Source organism: Crocuta crocuta, unplaced genomic scaffold, assembly GCF_008692635.1.
Source record: "Crocuta crocuta isolate KB4526 unplaced genomic scaffold, BGI_CrCroc_1.0 scaffold81, whole genome shotgun sequence".
NCBI classification, from domain to species: domain Eukaryota; kingdom Metazoa; phylum Chordata; class Mammalia; order Carnivora; family Hyaenidae; genus Crocuta; species Crocuta crocuta.
This window is the reverse complement of record NW_027527808.1, coordinates 3,646,205-3,661,403: the sequence shown is the minus strand read 5'-3', so window position 1 is coordinate 3,661,403 and position 15,199 is coordinate 3,646,205. Positions and strand designations below refer to the sequence as shown.

General features: G+C 40.6%; 1 protein-coding gene across 4 annotated transcripts in view; it reads left to right on the top strand.

Annotated features, from left to right (window-relative positions):
• Positions 1-7,721, top strand: part of IMPA1 (inositol monophosphatase 1) — a 33,440-nt gene extending 25,719 nt beyond the window's left edge. For all 4 annotated transcript variants that reach the window (XM_077774452.1, XM_077774442.1, XM_077774434.1 and 1 more), the window contains 2 exons: positions 4,683-4,834; positions 6,118-7,721. In XM_077774452.1, the coding sequence (XP_077630578.1) occupies positions 4,683-4,834; positions 6,118-6,233 (268 nt within the window). In that variant the 3' untranslated portion in view covers positions 6,234-7,721. The remainder of the gene's footprint in view (positions 1-4,682; positions 4,835-6,117) is intronic.
• The last annotated feature ends 7,478 nt before the right edge of the window (positions 7,722-15,199 follow it).

Below are 15,199 nucleotides of genomic sequence, written 5' to 3'. Positions count from 1 at the left end.
CTACCTTCTTGCCTGCAAAGTTTCTGCCAAAAAAATCAGCCGATAGCCTTATGAGGTTCCCCTTGTATGCAACTGTTTTTTTGCTCTTGCTTTAAAATTTTTTTTATAATTAACATGGCACGGGGCACCTGGTTGGTTCCATCAGTTGAACTTCTGACTTCTGCTCAGATCATGATCTCCCAGCTCCTGAGTTCAAGCCCCACATCAGGCTCTGTGCCTATAGCTCGGAGCCTGGAGCCTGTGTCAGATTCTGTGTCTCCCTCTCTGCCCCTCCCATGCTCATCTTTCTCTCTTTCTCAAAAATAAACATTAAAAATTTTTTAAAATAACATGGTAAAAATGATAATGTAGGGAGGTGTGGACTTCCTTGGGTTCATCTTGTTGGAGGGTCTCTGCCTCCTGTATATGGATGTCTGCTTCTTTCCTCAGGGAAGTTTTCAGCTACTACTTATTCAAATAACTTTTTTGGTCTTTCTTTCTTCTCCTTCAGAGATCCCTATAATGCTAATGTTATTATGCTCGATAAAATCGCTGAGTTCTTATTTTTTTTCTTTTTGCTGTTCAACTTGGTTGCTTTCCATTACCCTGCCTTCCAGATCCACCAGTCTGTTCTTGTGCATCCCCCATTCTGTTGTTGATTCCCTCTAGCATGGATTGAGTTCTTCATCTCTGATTGGTCGTTCTTTTATATTTTCTCTCTGTTGAAGATCTCCAGGATCTTCTACATTTTTTTCCTCCCAAGTCCAGGGAGTATCTTTATGGCCATTACTTTGAATTCTTTATCAGGTATATTGTTTAACTCCATTTCATTTAGTCTTTTTGTGATTTTTTTTTTCTTCTTTCATTTGGAACATAGTCCTGTCTCTTGATTTTGTCTAATTCTCTATTTGTTTCTGTATTAGGAAGTTCTGTTTTCTGGTCTTGAGAGAAGTGGCCTTATGAAGGAAAGGTGGTGGTGCCCTGTAGCACAGTGCCCCTTGGTCGCCAGACCCAGGCACTCCAAGGGCATTTTCTCTGTGGGCTGGTACACTCTACTGTTGTGGCTGAGTCACATTTGCCTTTAGTCCTGTTGGCTGAGATAACCTATTTGTCTGCTGTGGGCACACCATGCTGGGTTTGGTCCCTGTACCATTGCGGGGGCCTGAGGTCACTGCATGCTTGTATGGGGGAGGTGTCTGCAGCTACTCTGCCTTAGCTGTGGGCACACCAGAGGGCAGAACACTCTCCCTGTGGGGGCCCCTGAGAGGCTTTCTATAGTGGAAGGGGTGAGCAGCCAAACTAGATGTCTCTGCCCAGTCTTGTCTGCTGTAGCTGCAGTGCACTAGGTGCAGGGCACTCTCCCTGGGTGGCCAGCTAAAAGGTTTGGCTGCTGGAACTGTGGGTATGCTGGTGTGTGGGGGTTTTCCCCCTCTACCCCAGGGAGAGTCCCTTGGTCCCTTCCCGGGCTGCTTGCAGGATGTGGTGCGGCAGGAGCTGCATTTGGGGGACGCCTGTGGGGTTGTGGGAGGGGCTGTATGGGGTGGGGCTGCAGGTGAATGTTGGGGTGGGGCAGGTGGTTCTAGTAAAATAGGAGGAGAGTGTTTGCACAAGCAGACATGTGTCTGTCTGTTTAAGCTGGGGGAGATGAAGTGGTGCCTGCCTACACTTTTGTTCTTGGAGAAGTTTCCTGAATATCTGTCATTCCACATGTTTTGTGATAGTAAATAACTTTCTGTGTGTACCACAAGCACTTTTCAAACTGCTGCTTCTATGCGGTGTCTAGGCTGGTTATTATGAGTTACTTACTTTGGGTTATTTTAGGGTAGAGATTGTTTCCTATTGCCCTCCAGCTTTTCCAGAACTAAGCCTGCTGATTATAAAAGCTTGTGAAGTTAAGCTCCACTCGTCTCCAGAGGCAGTGTTACGGGCACTTGTCTTCCCAGTGTGTTTCCGCAGTGCCTGGGGTACGTGGCATGGAGTCTGATCATCTCCCTTCTCCATGCATGTGGTGCCCCTCCCGTTTGTGGTTAGTCTCACCAGAGGGGTTTGTTCCCAACCACGCCATTGCCCCTTCTACCCTTTTTGGTCTGGTCTCTACGATTAACTTTGGAAGGTCTGTTCCACCAGATTTTGGGTCCGTATTCAGTTAGTTGCACAAATGTAGCTGTTATCCTGGTGTGTCTGTAGGGAAGGCTGAGCTCAGGCTCCTCCTACTGCGCCATCTTCCAGCTCTCCCAACCCCTGGTACTTCCTTTACTGTGAACAGAGGTCATTGCCTTATATTCAGAAATTTAAACAATTACAAAAGGAGTTTGAGTAAAAGCCATTTGAAATTTACTTGCACACGTGATGAACTCTTCTTCTTAAACATTTCCGTGTGTGTTCCTTTAATAAGGGGATAATCCCTGGGGCGCCTGGGTGGCTTAGTCGGTTAAGCGTTCAACTTTCGCTTAGGTCATGATCTCACGGTTCGTGGGTTCGAGCCCCGCGTCGGGCTCTGTGCTGACTGCCAGCTCAGAGCCTGGAGCCTGTTTCAGTCTGTCACTCCCTCTCTCTCTGACCCTCCCCTGCTCACGCTGTCTCTCTCTCTCTCCTAGAAATAAAAAAAAAACACAAATAAGGGGATAATCCCTAACATAACTATAATTATAAAACTCAGGAAATTAATGGTGATTATTTATATAGCGGCCTTATGCAAATTTTGAAAAAATTGATCCAAGATCCAATCTAGGATCAAACATTGCGTTTGTCATTTCTCATCAATTTTCTTTAATCTGGAACCATTACTTTGTCTTCTATGAGCTTGCTACTTTTGAAAAATAAAGGCCAATTATTTTGTAGTGTATCCTTTGATGTTGGGTTTATCTGGCATTCTCAAGATAAAAGTTGCATACGGGCACCTGGGGGGCTCAGTTGATTGTCTGATTTTGGCTCAGGTCATGATCTCATAGTTTGTGGGTTTGGGCCCCTCATGGGGCTCTGTGCTGACAACTTAGAGCCTGGAGCCTGCTTTGGATTCTGTGTCTCTCTCTCTCTTGCCCTACCCCACGTGTGCTCTGTCTGTCTCTCTCAAGAATAAACATTAGAAAAGAAGTTTTTTTAAAAAGAGAAAACAAAACAAAAGATTAGAGTTACATTCTTGGCAGGAATGCCAGAAAAGCAACGTTGTCTTTCTCAGTGCATCATAGGAAGAGGTACTTGATACCTTTTTTCCCATTACTGGTGATAATAAATTAGATCACTTGATAGTGGTAGATAGAGGTTTCCCATTATAAATACAGGTATACCTCAGAGATCCTGCAGGTTTGGTACTAGATCGCAGCAATAAAGCCAGTCAGATGATTCTTTTGGTTTTTTCCAGTATATATAAATTATGTGTATTTTTCCATGGTATAGTAAGTGTACAGCCGCTTTATGTCTAAAGGCAGTGTGCATACCTTACTACTTTATTGCTAAAAAAAATGCTAGTCATCTGAGCTCATCATAATCACTGATCACCATAACAAATAATGAAAAAATCTGAAATACACAAGCATTACCAAAATGTGGCAGAGACACAAAGTGCCAATATATTTTCTTGATATAGGGTTGCCAAAAACCTTTAATTTGTGTAAAAAAAAAAAATGCAGTATCAGTGAGGTGCGATAAAACAAAAGCACAATAAGGGTATATGCAGGGGCACCTGGGTGTCTTAGTCGGTTGGGCATCAGACTCTTGATTGTGGCTCAGGTCATGATCTCAGTTTATGGGTTCAAGCCTCATGTCGGGCTTTGTACTGACAGTGCAGAGCTTGCTTGGGATTCTCTCTCCCTCCCTCTCACATGTGCATTCTCTCTCTAAACTTTATTAAAAAAAGGATATATGCATGTATCTGAGGGGGAGACACCTTGACATTATGTAAATACCAATCTTGCACTTGCTCATTTTAGCATTTATTGATGCTTTCCTCAGTCGGTTATTACTATAATGGCTATCAAGTAGTGTCCATACTTAGCTTGATATATTTCCAGGGAAGAGATACAAACCTGAAATACTCTTTCTGGGCAGGCCTCCATCTCCCCAGAGCCCAGGCTGTTATCCCTTTAGTCACACATACTGAGGTGTGCACACTGGGCAATGACTAATAACATTTTTTACCCTCCCTGGAGCCCGCTTGCATTATGGGTCTGCAGTCCCTGAGTTGAGACAAATATGAATGCACGTGCATGCCATTATAAAAGGATGGTACTTTCTTTTTTTCCTGAAAATATCTTTTAGTGTTTAATCCTCACAAAACNCAGGGCTTGAACCCACAAGCAGTGAAATCATGACCTGAGTCAAAGTTGGAAGCTTAACTGACTGAGCCACCCAGGCACCCCTATGTATTTTTATTTTAATATTAGATATGTTGTTGGGGTGGCTAGATGGCTCAGTTGATTCATTATCTGACTTTAGCTTAGGCCATGATCTCATGGTTTGGGAGTTTGAGCCCTGTGTCAGGCTCTTTTCTGACCGTGTGGAGCCTGCTTGGGGTTTTCTCTCTGCCCCTCCCTTGCTTGCTTGGCCTCTCAAACTTAAATAATTAGATGTCCTTTTTTGTTTGTTTTTTTTTTAAACATTTAATCTCCATACTCATTCAAATTCTCTCAATCAGCTGTTAAACTAAAGAAAGAACCTTTTGGAAAGTTGTTTTTTGAATCTTATTTTTAAATGTTATTTGGTAGGATCCGAGGTGTTGGAACAGCAGCTATTAATATGTGCCTCGTGGCAACTGGTGTTGCAGATGCGTATTATGAAATGGGAATTCACTGCTGGGATATGGCAGGCGCTGGCATCATTGTTACCGAGGCTGGTGGAGTGCTGATGGATGTGACAGGTAAAATGGTGGGACACTGAAGCATTTTTCTCTCTGTTGGACTCTCCCTTAGTTATGGCTCCTCTCTTTTAATGTTTAATATTTATTACACTTCAACTCTTGAAGGCAGAACAAAAACAAGTTATGTGATTTTCTGCAAAATCAGAATATCAAACTTAGAGGCAAGGAGGATAAGAAGCTAATTGTAAAGTGAAATAGATAAATGACTAAGCCTCTTCAACGGTACCAGGAAGTCTTGAGAAGCTATTAGAGAAGTACAGAAGGTCACTGAATCTGAGGATAGTACCAAGAGCTCTTTGAATGGTGACCATGGTGGTAGTTGACAGTGAACTTCCCTCACCATCCCTTTCTGCTTCGGGCCCAGAGAGGTCATCTGCTAGCTTTGAACTGATGCTGAATTTTTTATTAAAGTGAAGAGTGGACCTGGCCCCAAAGTATTCACCAGTAATCTGGGAGAAAGGCAACAAAGAAATAAGGAAATGGGAGAGTGATATGAAATGCTTTGGAATCGAATTTCCTGGACATAGGTTCCCAAACATTAAAGAGGTAGTAAGAGTAATAAAAAGAATAGAAAACACACAAAAGAAGGAATAGATGAAACTAATATTATACTGATGTTAACTAACTGGAATTTAAATAAAAACTAAAAAATATGAAGATGACATTTTTCAAACTAGTATGATTGAGACACCACAGTCCCCTCAAAAAAACCCCCCTGTTATTTACTAAAATATTCTTAAAACTCACTTATGTATTGCTAAAGATTAAACATTATGGTTCTGTGACAGAGTAAAGGAAACTGGAAGTATTAAAATATATGATTGATCCTAAACAATGGAATACTACATGGCAATGAGAAAGAATGAAATCTGGCCATTTGTAGCAACGTGGATGGACCTTGAGGGTGTTATGCTGAGTGAAATAAGTCCGGCAGAGAAAGACAGATACCATATGTTTTCAACTTCTAGGAGGATTAGGAGATACTTAATGGAGGACCATGGGGAGAAGAAGGGGAAAAATAGTTGGGGAGAGGGAGGGAGGCAAACTAAGAGACTCTTGAATACTGAGAACAAACTGAGGGCTGATGGGGGTGGGGGAGAAGGGAGGTGGGCATGGAGGAGGGCACTTGTGATTGAGCACTGGATGTTCTATGGAATCCAACTTGACAACAAACTAAGAAGAATAATAAGACATATGATTGATCATAGTACATATTGCTGTACTAGTTTTACAGGAATTCTTGTAGGTGATATAACCATTTTCCATATTTGGTTTGATTTTAGGTGAGCCATTTGACTTGATGTCCCGAAGAATAATTGCTGCAAATAGTAAAACATTAGCTGAAAGGATAGTCAAAGAAATTCAAGTAGTACCGTTTCAAAGAGATGATGAAGATTAATTGCAACAGCCTCACCTATTCAATCACAGGTCCATCTCCCCCATATTTGCTGACACACTGATGATGTTATAAAATTGAGGACATTTATTTCAGATGTATAATATGATTGGTTTAAGTTGTCTTTGATATCCAGATTAAAAAATTGCAGTTTGTTGTGTATTTTACTAAGACTGGGTAGGCAAGAATAGATGAAATGTTTCATTGTTTTAATACACTTTGTATGTAAAAGTGCACTTTGGGAAAGATACACAGGTAGTTGATAAGACAAGGGATCAGTCATCAATGGAAACAGTCAGCAGTTTAGAGTCTCTAAGTGTATAGGAGCCTCTGAAATTTTGACTATGTACATAAGCATTCTTAACTACAAAGTTAATTTTTTGGAAAAAATTTTCGCTTTAGTTCCCAAAGCCATATTTAATTAAATTTGTAAGGATATAATGGGTCCTTCTAGACCAAGGTTTTTGTCTTTGCAGAGAACCTTGTTTTATTCATCAGTGTACACGTAGCACCTAGCACAGTATTTGTCAAACATGAGTGGTCCAAAAATAAGTATTCAAAAATTATTTTGAAGGTAGCAGTTCCTAGTTATACATAATGCAATGAGCTCGCTCTTTGTTTTTACTTTAGTTGTTAAAGATGGTCTCATCCTTTTCATATTTTATGTAATCATTCCTTTTAACTTTTCACATTGCCATACCATTTCAATTCCCATACTGTCAGGTTTCCTTTCTAATTGTGGGCATTTCTGCAGTTAATGTTTTCCAAGACACTACATTACTGGAATCCTTTAAAGTTCTTCCCCCCCCCCCAAAAAAAAAACTGGTTTCAAAAAAGCATTCTTACCAGGGATCTTCATTTCTACTATAGATACATTATAAAATTGCACTAAACTCAGGGGCACCTCAGTGGCCCAGTCGGTTAAGTGGCCGACTTTGGCTCAGGTCATGATTTCACGGTTTGTGGGTTTGACCCCCACGTTGGACTCTGCTGACAACTCAGAGCCTGCTTTGGATTTTGTCTCCCTTACACTGTCTTTCTCTCTCAAAAACAAACATTTACAAAAACTTGTACTAAATTCAATATTAATGTTTGAAAGTTGATCTGGTTGGGCACAGGAGACCTACAATCTGGCAGATAAACTGTATTATTAATATTGAACGGTGTTTTTCCCCCCAACTCCTTAATTTTGTTGCCACTGTGTTCTACTTAGTCTTTAAATATTACTGTACTAGTCTTCGTCTTAAGAAGCTGAAAGAAAATTGTTCTGGTCTGTAAATATTTTAAATAAAGTCCTTTGACACTTGAACAGACTATTAATTTTTGTGACAGTCTCATGTGAACCTTGTATTTGACAAAGGAAAAGTGCATCTATAAAGTTTAAGGTAGGGGGCTATTTTATTGTGCACTTCTAATGTATTTAAAAATATACTAAAATTTGAGTTTGTAATTTGTACTGTTGGTCATATGCAGTAAAAATATCTTGTATTATTCTGTGCTTAATTTTGCAGTTCTTTATTTTAGCTAAGACTCATGAATATTTTATTTGGGGTTTGTGTTGACATTAGGAATTGTGGCTGAACATGTACTTGTTTTTTGGCCTGCAGTTTTCCCAACTTTTTAAAAAGCCCTTTAGAATAATTTTCCAAAAAGTAGTTTTTTCATTTATTTTTCTAAGTGCAATTAGATAATTTGTGTCTGAAATTTCTTCAGACATTGAATAAAGGAGGATTGACAAGTGAGTTATCTAATAATTTGTAAATCTTTGAGTAACAGGAGTCCACTCCCCAACTTCTAGCAGTTTCTTGTAGTATTTACCTTCATCGTTTCAAAGATGGATATATTCTGCTACATATTTGACTTTCTTCATTATTTAAACTTGCTGTTGTAGAAGAGGGGGATTTTGTACTTTGAACTCACCCATGAATTAACTTTACATCTTTTCATCCTTTTAATATAGTAATTAGTAATTTACTTAGTAATATCTTTTTGTTATTAAATTTATATTCAGTGTTTGAGGACTTTTATTCACTGGTTAACTAGTAGTGTGTTATGATTGTATTTTCTTACCTCTTATTAGTACTGTTTTCTTTTCCTCCTATAGATCCATCTTTTTGGGCCCTTTTCCGTCTATTACAGGCTGAATTGGTTACTGGCTAAGTGTGTGTAAAGCGTTCTCCTGGGGCTTCTCTTTGCTTCTTACCTTCAGTTATCTGTGTCCTTGATCTTTTGTGGCAGTCCCTTATTTTGCTGAGCCCATCCAGCTGTTTTCTCTGAAAATGCACTTAAGTAAGGTTTTGAAATCTCAAGAAAATATCTATTCCTTCATTGATAGTTTGGCTATGTCTAGAATGCTAGGTTGAAAACAGTTTTCCCTCAATTTGCCTCTTTTGTTCAAAATTGACAACAAGTCTTTCAATTTTCAATCCATTACCATGTAGTCCTTTTTTGTTTTTAAGTGTATTTATTTTGAGAGAGAGGGTATGAGCAGGGTGCTCCATCTCTCTAATTGTGAGACCATGATCCTCTTGGTCATCAAACCAAGAGTCTGATGCTTAACTGTCTGAGCCACCCAAGTGCCCCACTTGTCTTTTTGATTGAGGATTTTAGAAAACTCCAGAAATCAAAAGATCCTAAATTTCTTGGTGATATGTCTTTTTTTTTTTTTTTTTCCATCCATTGTGCTAATTATTCATGTCCTTTCCTTCTGGAAAGTTTAAATCCTTTAGTGTTTGGCTGCTTTCATAGTTTCTTCCCTTCCTCATTCTGTCCCCTTTTTCTGGAATTTCTCGTATTCAGGTGTTGGACCTCCTACATTTTTCCTCTTTTCTAACTTCTTTGCATTTGTTTCCAAAGGATTTCCTTAACTTTATCTTCCAACCCTTCTAATGCTTGCTTGCTTATTTATTTAGGTATTACTCTATTTTCAGGGTTTATTTTGTTATGAAAATACAACATTAAAATTTGTGGGTTGCATGGGGCGCCTGGGTGGCTTAGTCGGTTAAGCGTCCGACTTTCGCCTAGGTCATGATCTCGCGGTTCGTGGGTTCGAGCCCCGCGTCGGGCTCTGTGCTGACTGCCAGCTCAGAGCCTGGAGCCTGTTTCAGTCTGTGACTCCTCTCTCTGACCCTCCCCTGCTCACGCTGTCTCTCTCTCTCTCCTAGAAATAAAAAATATTTAAAAAAAAAAAATTTGTGGGTTGCAGGTCAACCACTGCTTATAGGGAAATCTATAGTCTAAAATCAAGGCAAAAAAAACATAAGGATTGACTGGAGAAATAAAATTAATTCAGTCTATGGGATTGCAGATCCTTTTAGATTTTCTAAGTAGACAAACAAAACTTCCTAATTAGTGTTTTTGCTATCTTCTGTATCTTTGTTAAATATTAGATACCTAGGAATTAGTCTCATTAGACTAATGAAAGATGTGCAAGAGCTTTACACAGTAACTTCTGAGAAACTTCTCAAAAACCTGAATAGAGTAATACATGTTTATTGTTTTGAACACTATTTTTCAGGTGTTAATTCTTGTCAAATTGATGTAGATTCAGTGCAATCAAAATCCTAATATTTTGGTGAGGACATAAGGTGGGAGGGTTAACAACTTACATGGAAATGTAGAGAGCCAAAAATAGCAAAGACCATCTTAAAGCACACTAGTGAAGTTAGAAGACCACACCACTAGATATCAAAACTTGTTACAGAGCTACCATAATTAGTGCCATTAACACAAGGATAGACAAATAGACCAATGGAATAGTGTTCAGAAATAGACTCAAACACATAGAGCTATCTAGTTTGATAGTTAGCAGTAGAGAAAGGAAAAGATGTCTTTAGTAAATGTGTTGAATCAATCAATATGAACATCCAAAGGGGGGTGAATCTTGATCACATCATGCACAAAAATCAATTCCAGATGGATTATAAACTTAAATATGAAAAATAAGGCTCCTTAGAAGGTGGCATAGGAGAATATTTTCCTGCCCTTGGAAAATAATTTGGTAAGCAGGACACAAAACAGTAGCCATATAGGAAGATTGATTAATTGGGCCACATTAGGAACTCTTTATCATCTAAACAGAAGATGCAGAGGGCAACCCCCAAAGTTTTCAATAATAGGTCTGACAGATTCTTCCCAGGCTATAGAAATAGCTCTTACTTATCAATGAAAAAATAATTGGGACTCCAGTCCAAGATGGCCTGATGGTTCTGGTTCAAGACCTGAACTCACCTCTTCCACCCACCAAATCTATACCTATATGTAAACCAATTCCTCCTCAAGAACTGAGGGCTGACTAAACAACTTCTGCACAACAAAAGATAGACCACCTAGAGAATGGCAAGAGACACNGAAGGGGCCCCCCCCCCCCTCCCCCAGGCACACACTGAGGTGGAGAGGGATAGTACTGAGGGACTGTGAGCAGATTTTCTGCCCTGGGGCACAGAAAAAAAGCAATGGTTTAAAAGAGCAACTGGAGGGGCGCCTGGGTGGCTTAGTCGGTTAAGCGTCCGACTTTCGCTTGGGTCATGATCTCGCGGTTCATGGGTTCGAGCCCCACATCGGGCTCTGTGCTGACTGCCAGCTCAGAGCCTGGAGCCTGTTTCGGAGTCTGTGTCTCCCTCTCTCTCTCTGACCCTCCCCTGCTCACGCTGTCTCTCTCTATCCTAGAAATAAAAAAATAAAAATATTAAAAAAAAAAAAATAAAAGAGCAACTGGAATATGAAGGAACTAGCCCTAGAATCCTGCCAGATCCCACGAGAGCTACTGGAACTCTCCAGGTCGGAGGGGCTGGTGAGCACCATGATTCATCTTCTCCTTTCACCTTGATAGTATGGATGGCAAGAATATCCAGGTGCCAGAGCTGGCCTGCTCACACGCTCCCAGTTCCTAGCCCGCACCAGCCTAGTGTGTGCACCAGCAAGAGACACACTGGGACACCCCTTGTAAATGCTCACTAGAGCTCTGGCTGTTACACCAACGTGCAGCAGGCACAAGCCACCCCAGAACTCTCTAGAGCCGTACCACTTTGGCTCCAGGTGGCCCCCTAGGGTGTCTTTGGCACAGTACTTTGGGACCTCCCTGCTCACCTCTGCTTCAGCCACCCCACCAAGGAGCCCCCAATACACCTGATGGCCACTGGCCTTGGCTCCAGTCACTCTGCCAGGGCACCCTCTTGTGCTGAGCACACTCTGGCTGGCACCTGCTTCAGCTGTATTCCCGGGGTTCCCTCAGTATGGAGTGCCCCTGGACCCTCCAGTCTCTGCCCCACCTCAACTTCAGCTATCCCACTAGGGTGACCTGGTGGTGAGTGCCCAGGACTTCCTGGCCTGGGCCTCATCTTGGCTCCAGCTGACCTGCCAGAGTGCCCTGTGTGTGGAGAACCCGGGGAGAACCTGGACTGCACCCACCTCAGCTTCAGCTATCCTGCCAGGGTGTCTTCTACACAGAGAACCCAGAGACTGCCCTATCCCATGCCCATTTAGCTTTAGCTGTCCTGCAAGGGCATTCCCTGTGCAGAGAGCTCCAGGATCACCCCAGCCCGTGCCCACTTAAGCTCTGGCCATCCCACTGGGGCAGTGCCAGCAGAGAGGGCAGGGACCCTTGTGCTAGTTGCTAGTCAGAGCCCTAGTCAGCCAGCCAAAGTTACCAGGCACACAATATGCACAGGGGATGACCATACACAAGACCATTCCCTCAAGTCTGGGAGAAGTAGATGTTCCACCTAATTCACAGAAACAAATACAAAGTTTTTTCTAAAAATTTTTTTCTAAAAACTAAAAACTTTCTAAAACTAAAAAGCAAAATGGGGAGACAGGAGAATATGCTCCAATGAAAGAACAAGACAACCCCCCCACCCCCGAAAATTAAATGAAACAGGGATAAACAGTATGTCTGCTAAGAGTTTAAAATAATGATTGTAAAGATGCTCACTGGATTGAAAAAGAATGTAAGAAGAAAGTAAGAACTTCAACAAAGGGATTAAAGAAATACATAAAAAAGAACCAGGGTTGAAGAATACAATAATTGAAATGAAAAATACACTAAAGTCAATCAACAGTAGATTAGTGGATGCAGAAGAATGAAACAGCAATTTGGAAGACAGGGTAATAGAAAGCACCAAAGCTGAACAGAGAGAGAGATGAAAGAAAGAAAAGAAAGAAAGAGAAAGAAAGAGAGAGAGAGAGAAAGAGAGAAAGAGAGAAAGGAAAGAAAGAAAAGAAAAGAAAGAAAAGAAAGAAAGAAAAGAAAGAGAAAGAAAGAAGAAAGAAAGAAAGAAAGAAAGAAAGAAAGAAAGAAAGAAAGAAAGAAAGAAAGAAAGAAAGAAAAAGAAAGAAAGGAAGAAAGAAAGAGGCAGAAAACTTATTTGAAAGAAATAAAGGCTGAAAACTTCCCCAACCTAGGGAAGGAAATAGATATCCGGTTCAGGAAGCACAAAGAGTTCCATACAAGATGAGCCAGCCCTAGGAGGTCCACACCACAAAACATAATAGTTAAAATGGCAAAGGTTAAAGATAAAGCAAGTATTTTTAAAGTATCAAGAGAGAAGCAAAAAGGTAGATAAATGGAAATTCCATAAGGCTAATTTTTAGCAGAAATTTTATAGAGCAGAAAGGAATGGCATGATATATTCAAATTGCTGAACGGAAAAAAAAAACCCTACAACCAAGAATACTCTACCCAGAAGCTTATTCAGAATTGAAAGAAAGGTAAGAGTTTCATAAACAAAGGTTAAAGGAATTCATTACCACTAAACAAGTCTTTTCCTAAACAAGGTGTTAAAGGGAATTCTTCAAGTAGATAAGAAAAGGCCAGAATTAGAAGAAAATTATGAACAAAAAGATATAAACTATGACAACATATATACATAAAATGTGGAGGAGGGAGGAAAAAGAAGTTCTTTTAGAATGCATTCAAGCTTAAATGACCATCAACTTAATATAGACTGCTGTATACTTAGGATCCCATATATGAACCTCATTGTAACCACAAGCCCAAAACCTATAGTAGGTAGACAAAAGATAAAGTGAAAGCCAAAAAAACCACTATAGAAAGTTATCAATTACAAGGAAAGAAAGCAAAAAAAAAAAGAAAAAAGAAAAAAAGAAAAAAAATAGAAAAAGAACTACAAAATAGAAAGAAAAAATAGAAAATAACAACAGATCAATAAATGCATACCTATGAATTACTTTAAATGTAAGTGGTCCAAATCCCCAAGATGTCTGGCCTTGAAAACCAGAGGGGCTAAATTCTGGGAGTTTGTGTAATCAGCAGGACTCAGAGCCTGGAGCTTTAAAAGTCAGCTAGCTCACTTGATAGTGGAAGAGCCAAGAGAGCAAATGAAAACTGGGTCACCACACTTAAAGAGGCAATAGCAACACAGAATCAACAATTTGCACACCTGAGACAAATGGGAGGCAGATCTGTGTATAAGGATTTTGGAGCATGTTGAGGGCATCTTCAGGAACAAAGAAGCCAGCAGGTGACATTTCCCTTCCCCACCCTCCCGCGTAAACACAGAACAACCTGCAGGAAGCAATGATCTACAGACACTTGCTACCTAACCTGCTAGCAGTGAGCCCCATCCGTGAGTTCTCCTGAGGACTTTCCCGCTCTAAACCTGCTGGCCTTGGCCCTGGGCTCAATGCAAAAAAACTTTTTTAACACCAAGCACATCTCACATGTGCTCCTGGTGCTCCTTCAATGCTCCTTGCTCCTGGTGGCAATTGCAATCTGGGGCATCTGGCCTGTGACTAGCAGCTCAGCACAAATCTTGCTAACTGGCCAGCCTACCCCTGAGCCCTTCTGCAGTCACCTACCTCAGAACCAGCCTGCTTGCGTCTCACATCAGAAAGAGTAAGCACAGCCCACAACAGGCAGAGAGTCAGTGCAAAAGTCTGTACTGAATAGAAAAGTGACTCCTACAGCAAGATGCAGGCAACACACATAGAAGACTCCCCTGAAGTATCAAGTTCTGGTGAACAGGGGCCCCTGCATTGTAGGGTGCTACAGAACCTCTTCTCCATAAAGCCACTACTCTCAAGAGCAGAAGATACAGCCTGATTTCCTAACACAATGAAACAGACACAAAAAGGATTACAAAATGAGAGAGAAGTACATCCTAAATTAAAGAACATGACAAAAATCATAGTAGGAGATTTAAGCAAAACAGAAATAATAAGCCTGATAGAGAATTTTTTTTTAATTTCTTTTTTAATGTTTTATTTATTTCTGAGAGAGAGAGACAGCATGAGCAGGGGAGGGTCAGCGAGAGAGGGAGATACAGAATCTGAAGCAGGCTTCAGGCTCTGAGCTAGCTGTCAGCACAGAACCTGACACGGGGCTTGAACCCACGAGCCATGAGATCACGACCTGAGCCTAAGTCGGTCGCTTAAACCAACTGAGCCACCCAGGCACCCCCGATAGAGAATTTAAAGTGATGATCATAAAGATACTTACTGGACTTCAGAAAAGGATGGACATCAAAAAGGCCTTTGACAAAGGGATAAAAAAAAAACGTGAGAGAGGAAGAACTCAATAAATGAAACTAAAAATACAATAGGTGGAATAAACAGTTGTCTACAGCAAGCAGAGTAACATTATCAGTGACCTGACCTGGAGGACAGAATAATGGAAAACACTCAAGCTGAACAGATGAGAGACAGATACTGCATAATGAGAGTACAGTTAGAGAACTTAGTGGCCCCATCAAGCATAACATTCATGTTATAGGGATCCCAGAAGAAGAGAGAATAAGGAAGGCAGAAAATGTATTTGAAGAAATAATAGCTGAAAACTTCCTGCATCTGGAGAGGGAAACAGAGATCAAGATTCAGATGGCAGAGATCTCTCAAAAAATTCCACTAAAGGAAGTCCATACCAAGACACATAGTTAAAATAGCAAAAAAAAAAAAAAAAAAAAAAAAAAAAGAGAAAAAGGAAAAATTTTAAAAATTCTCAGGGGGAAAAA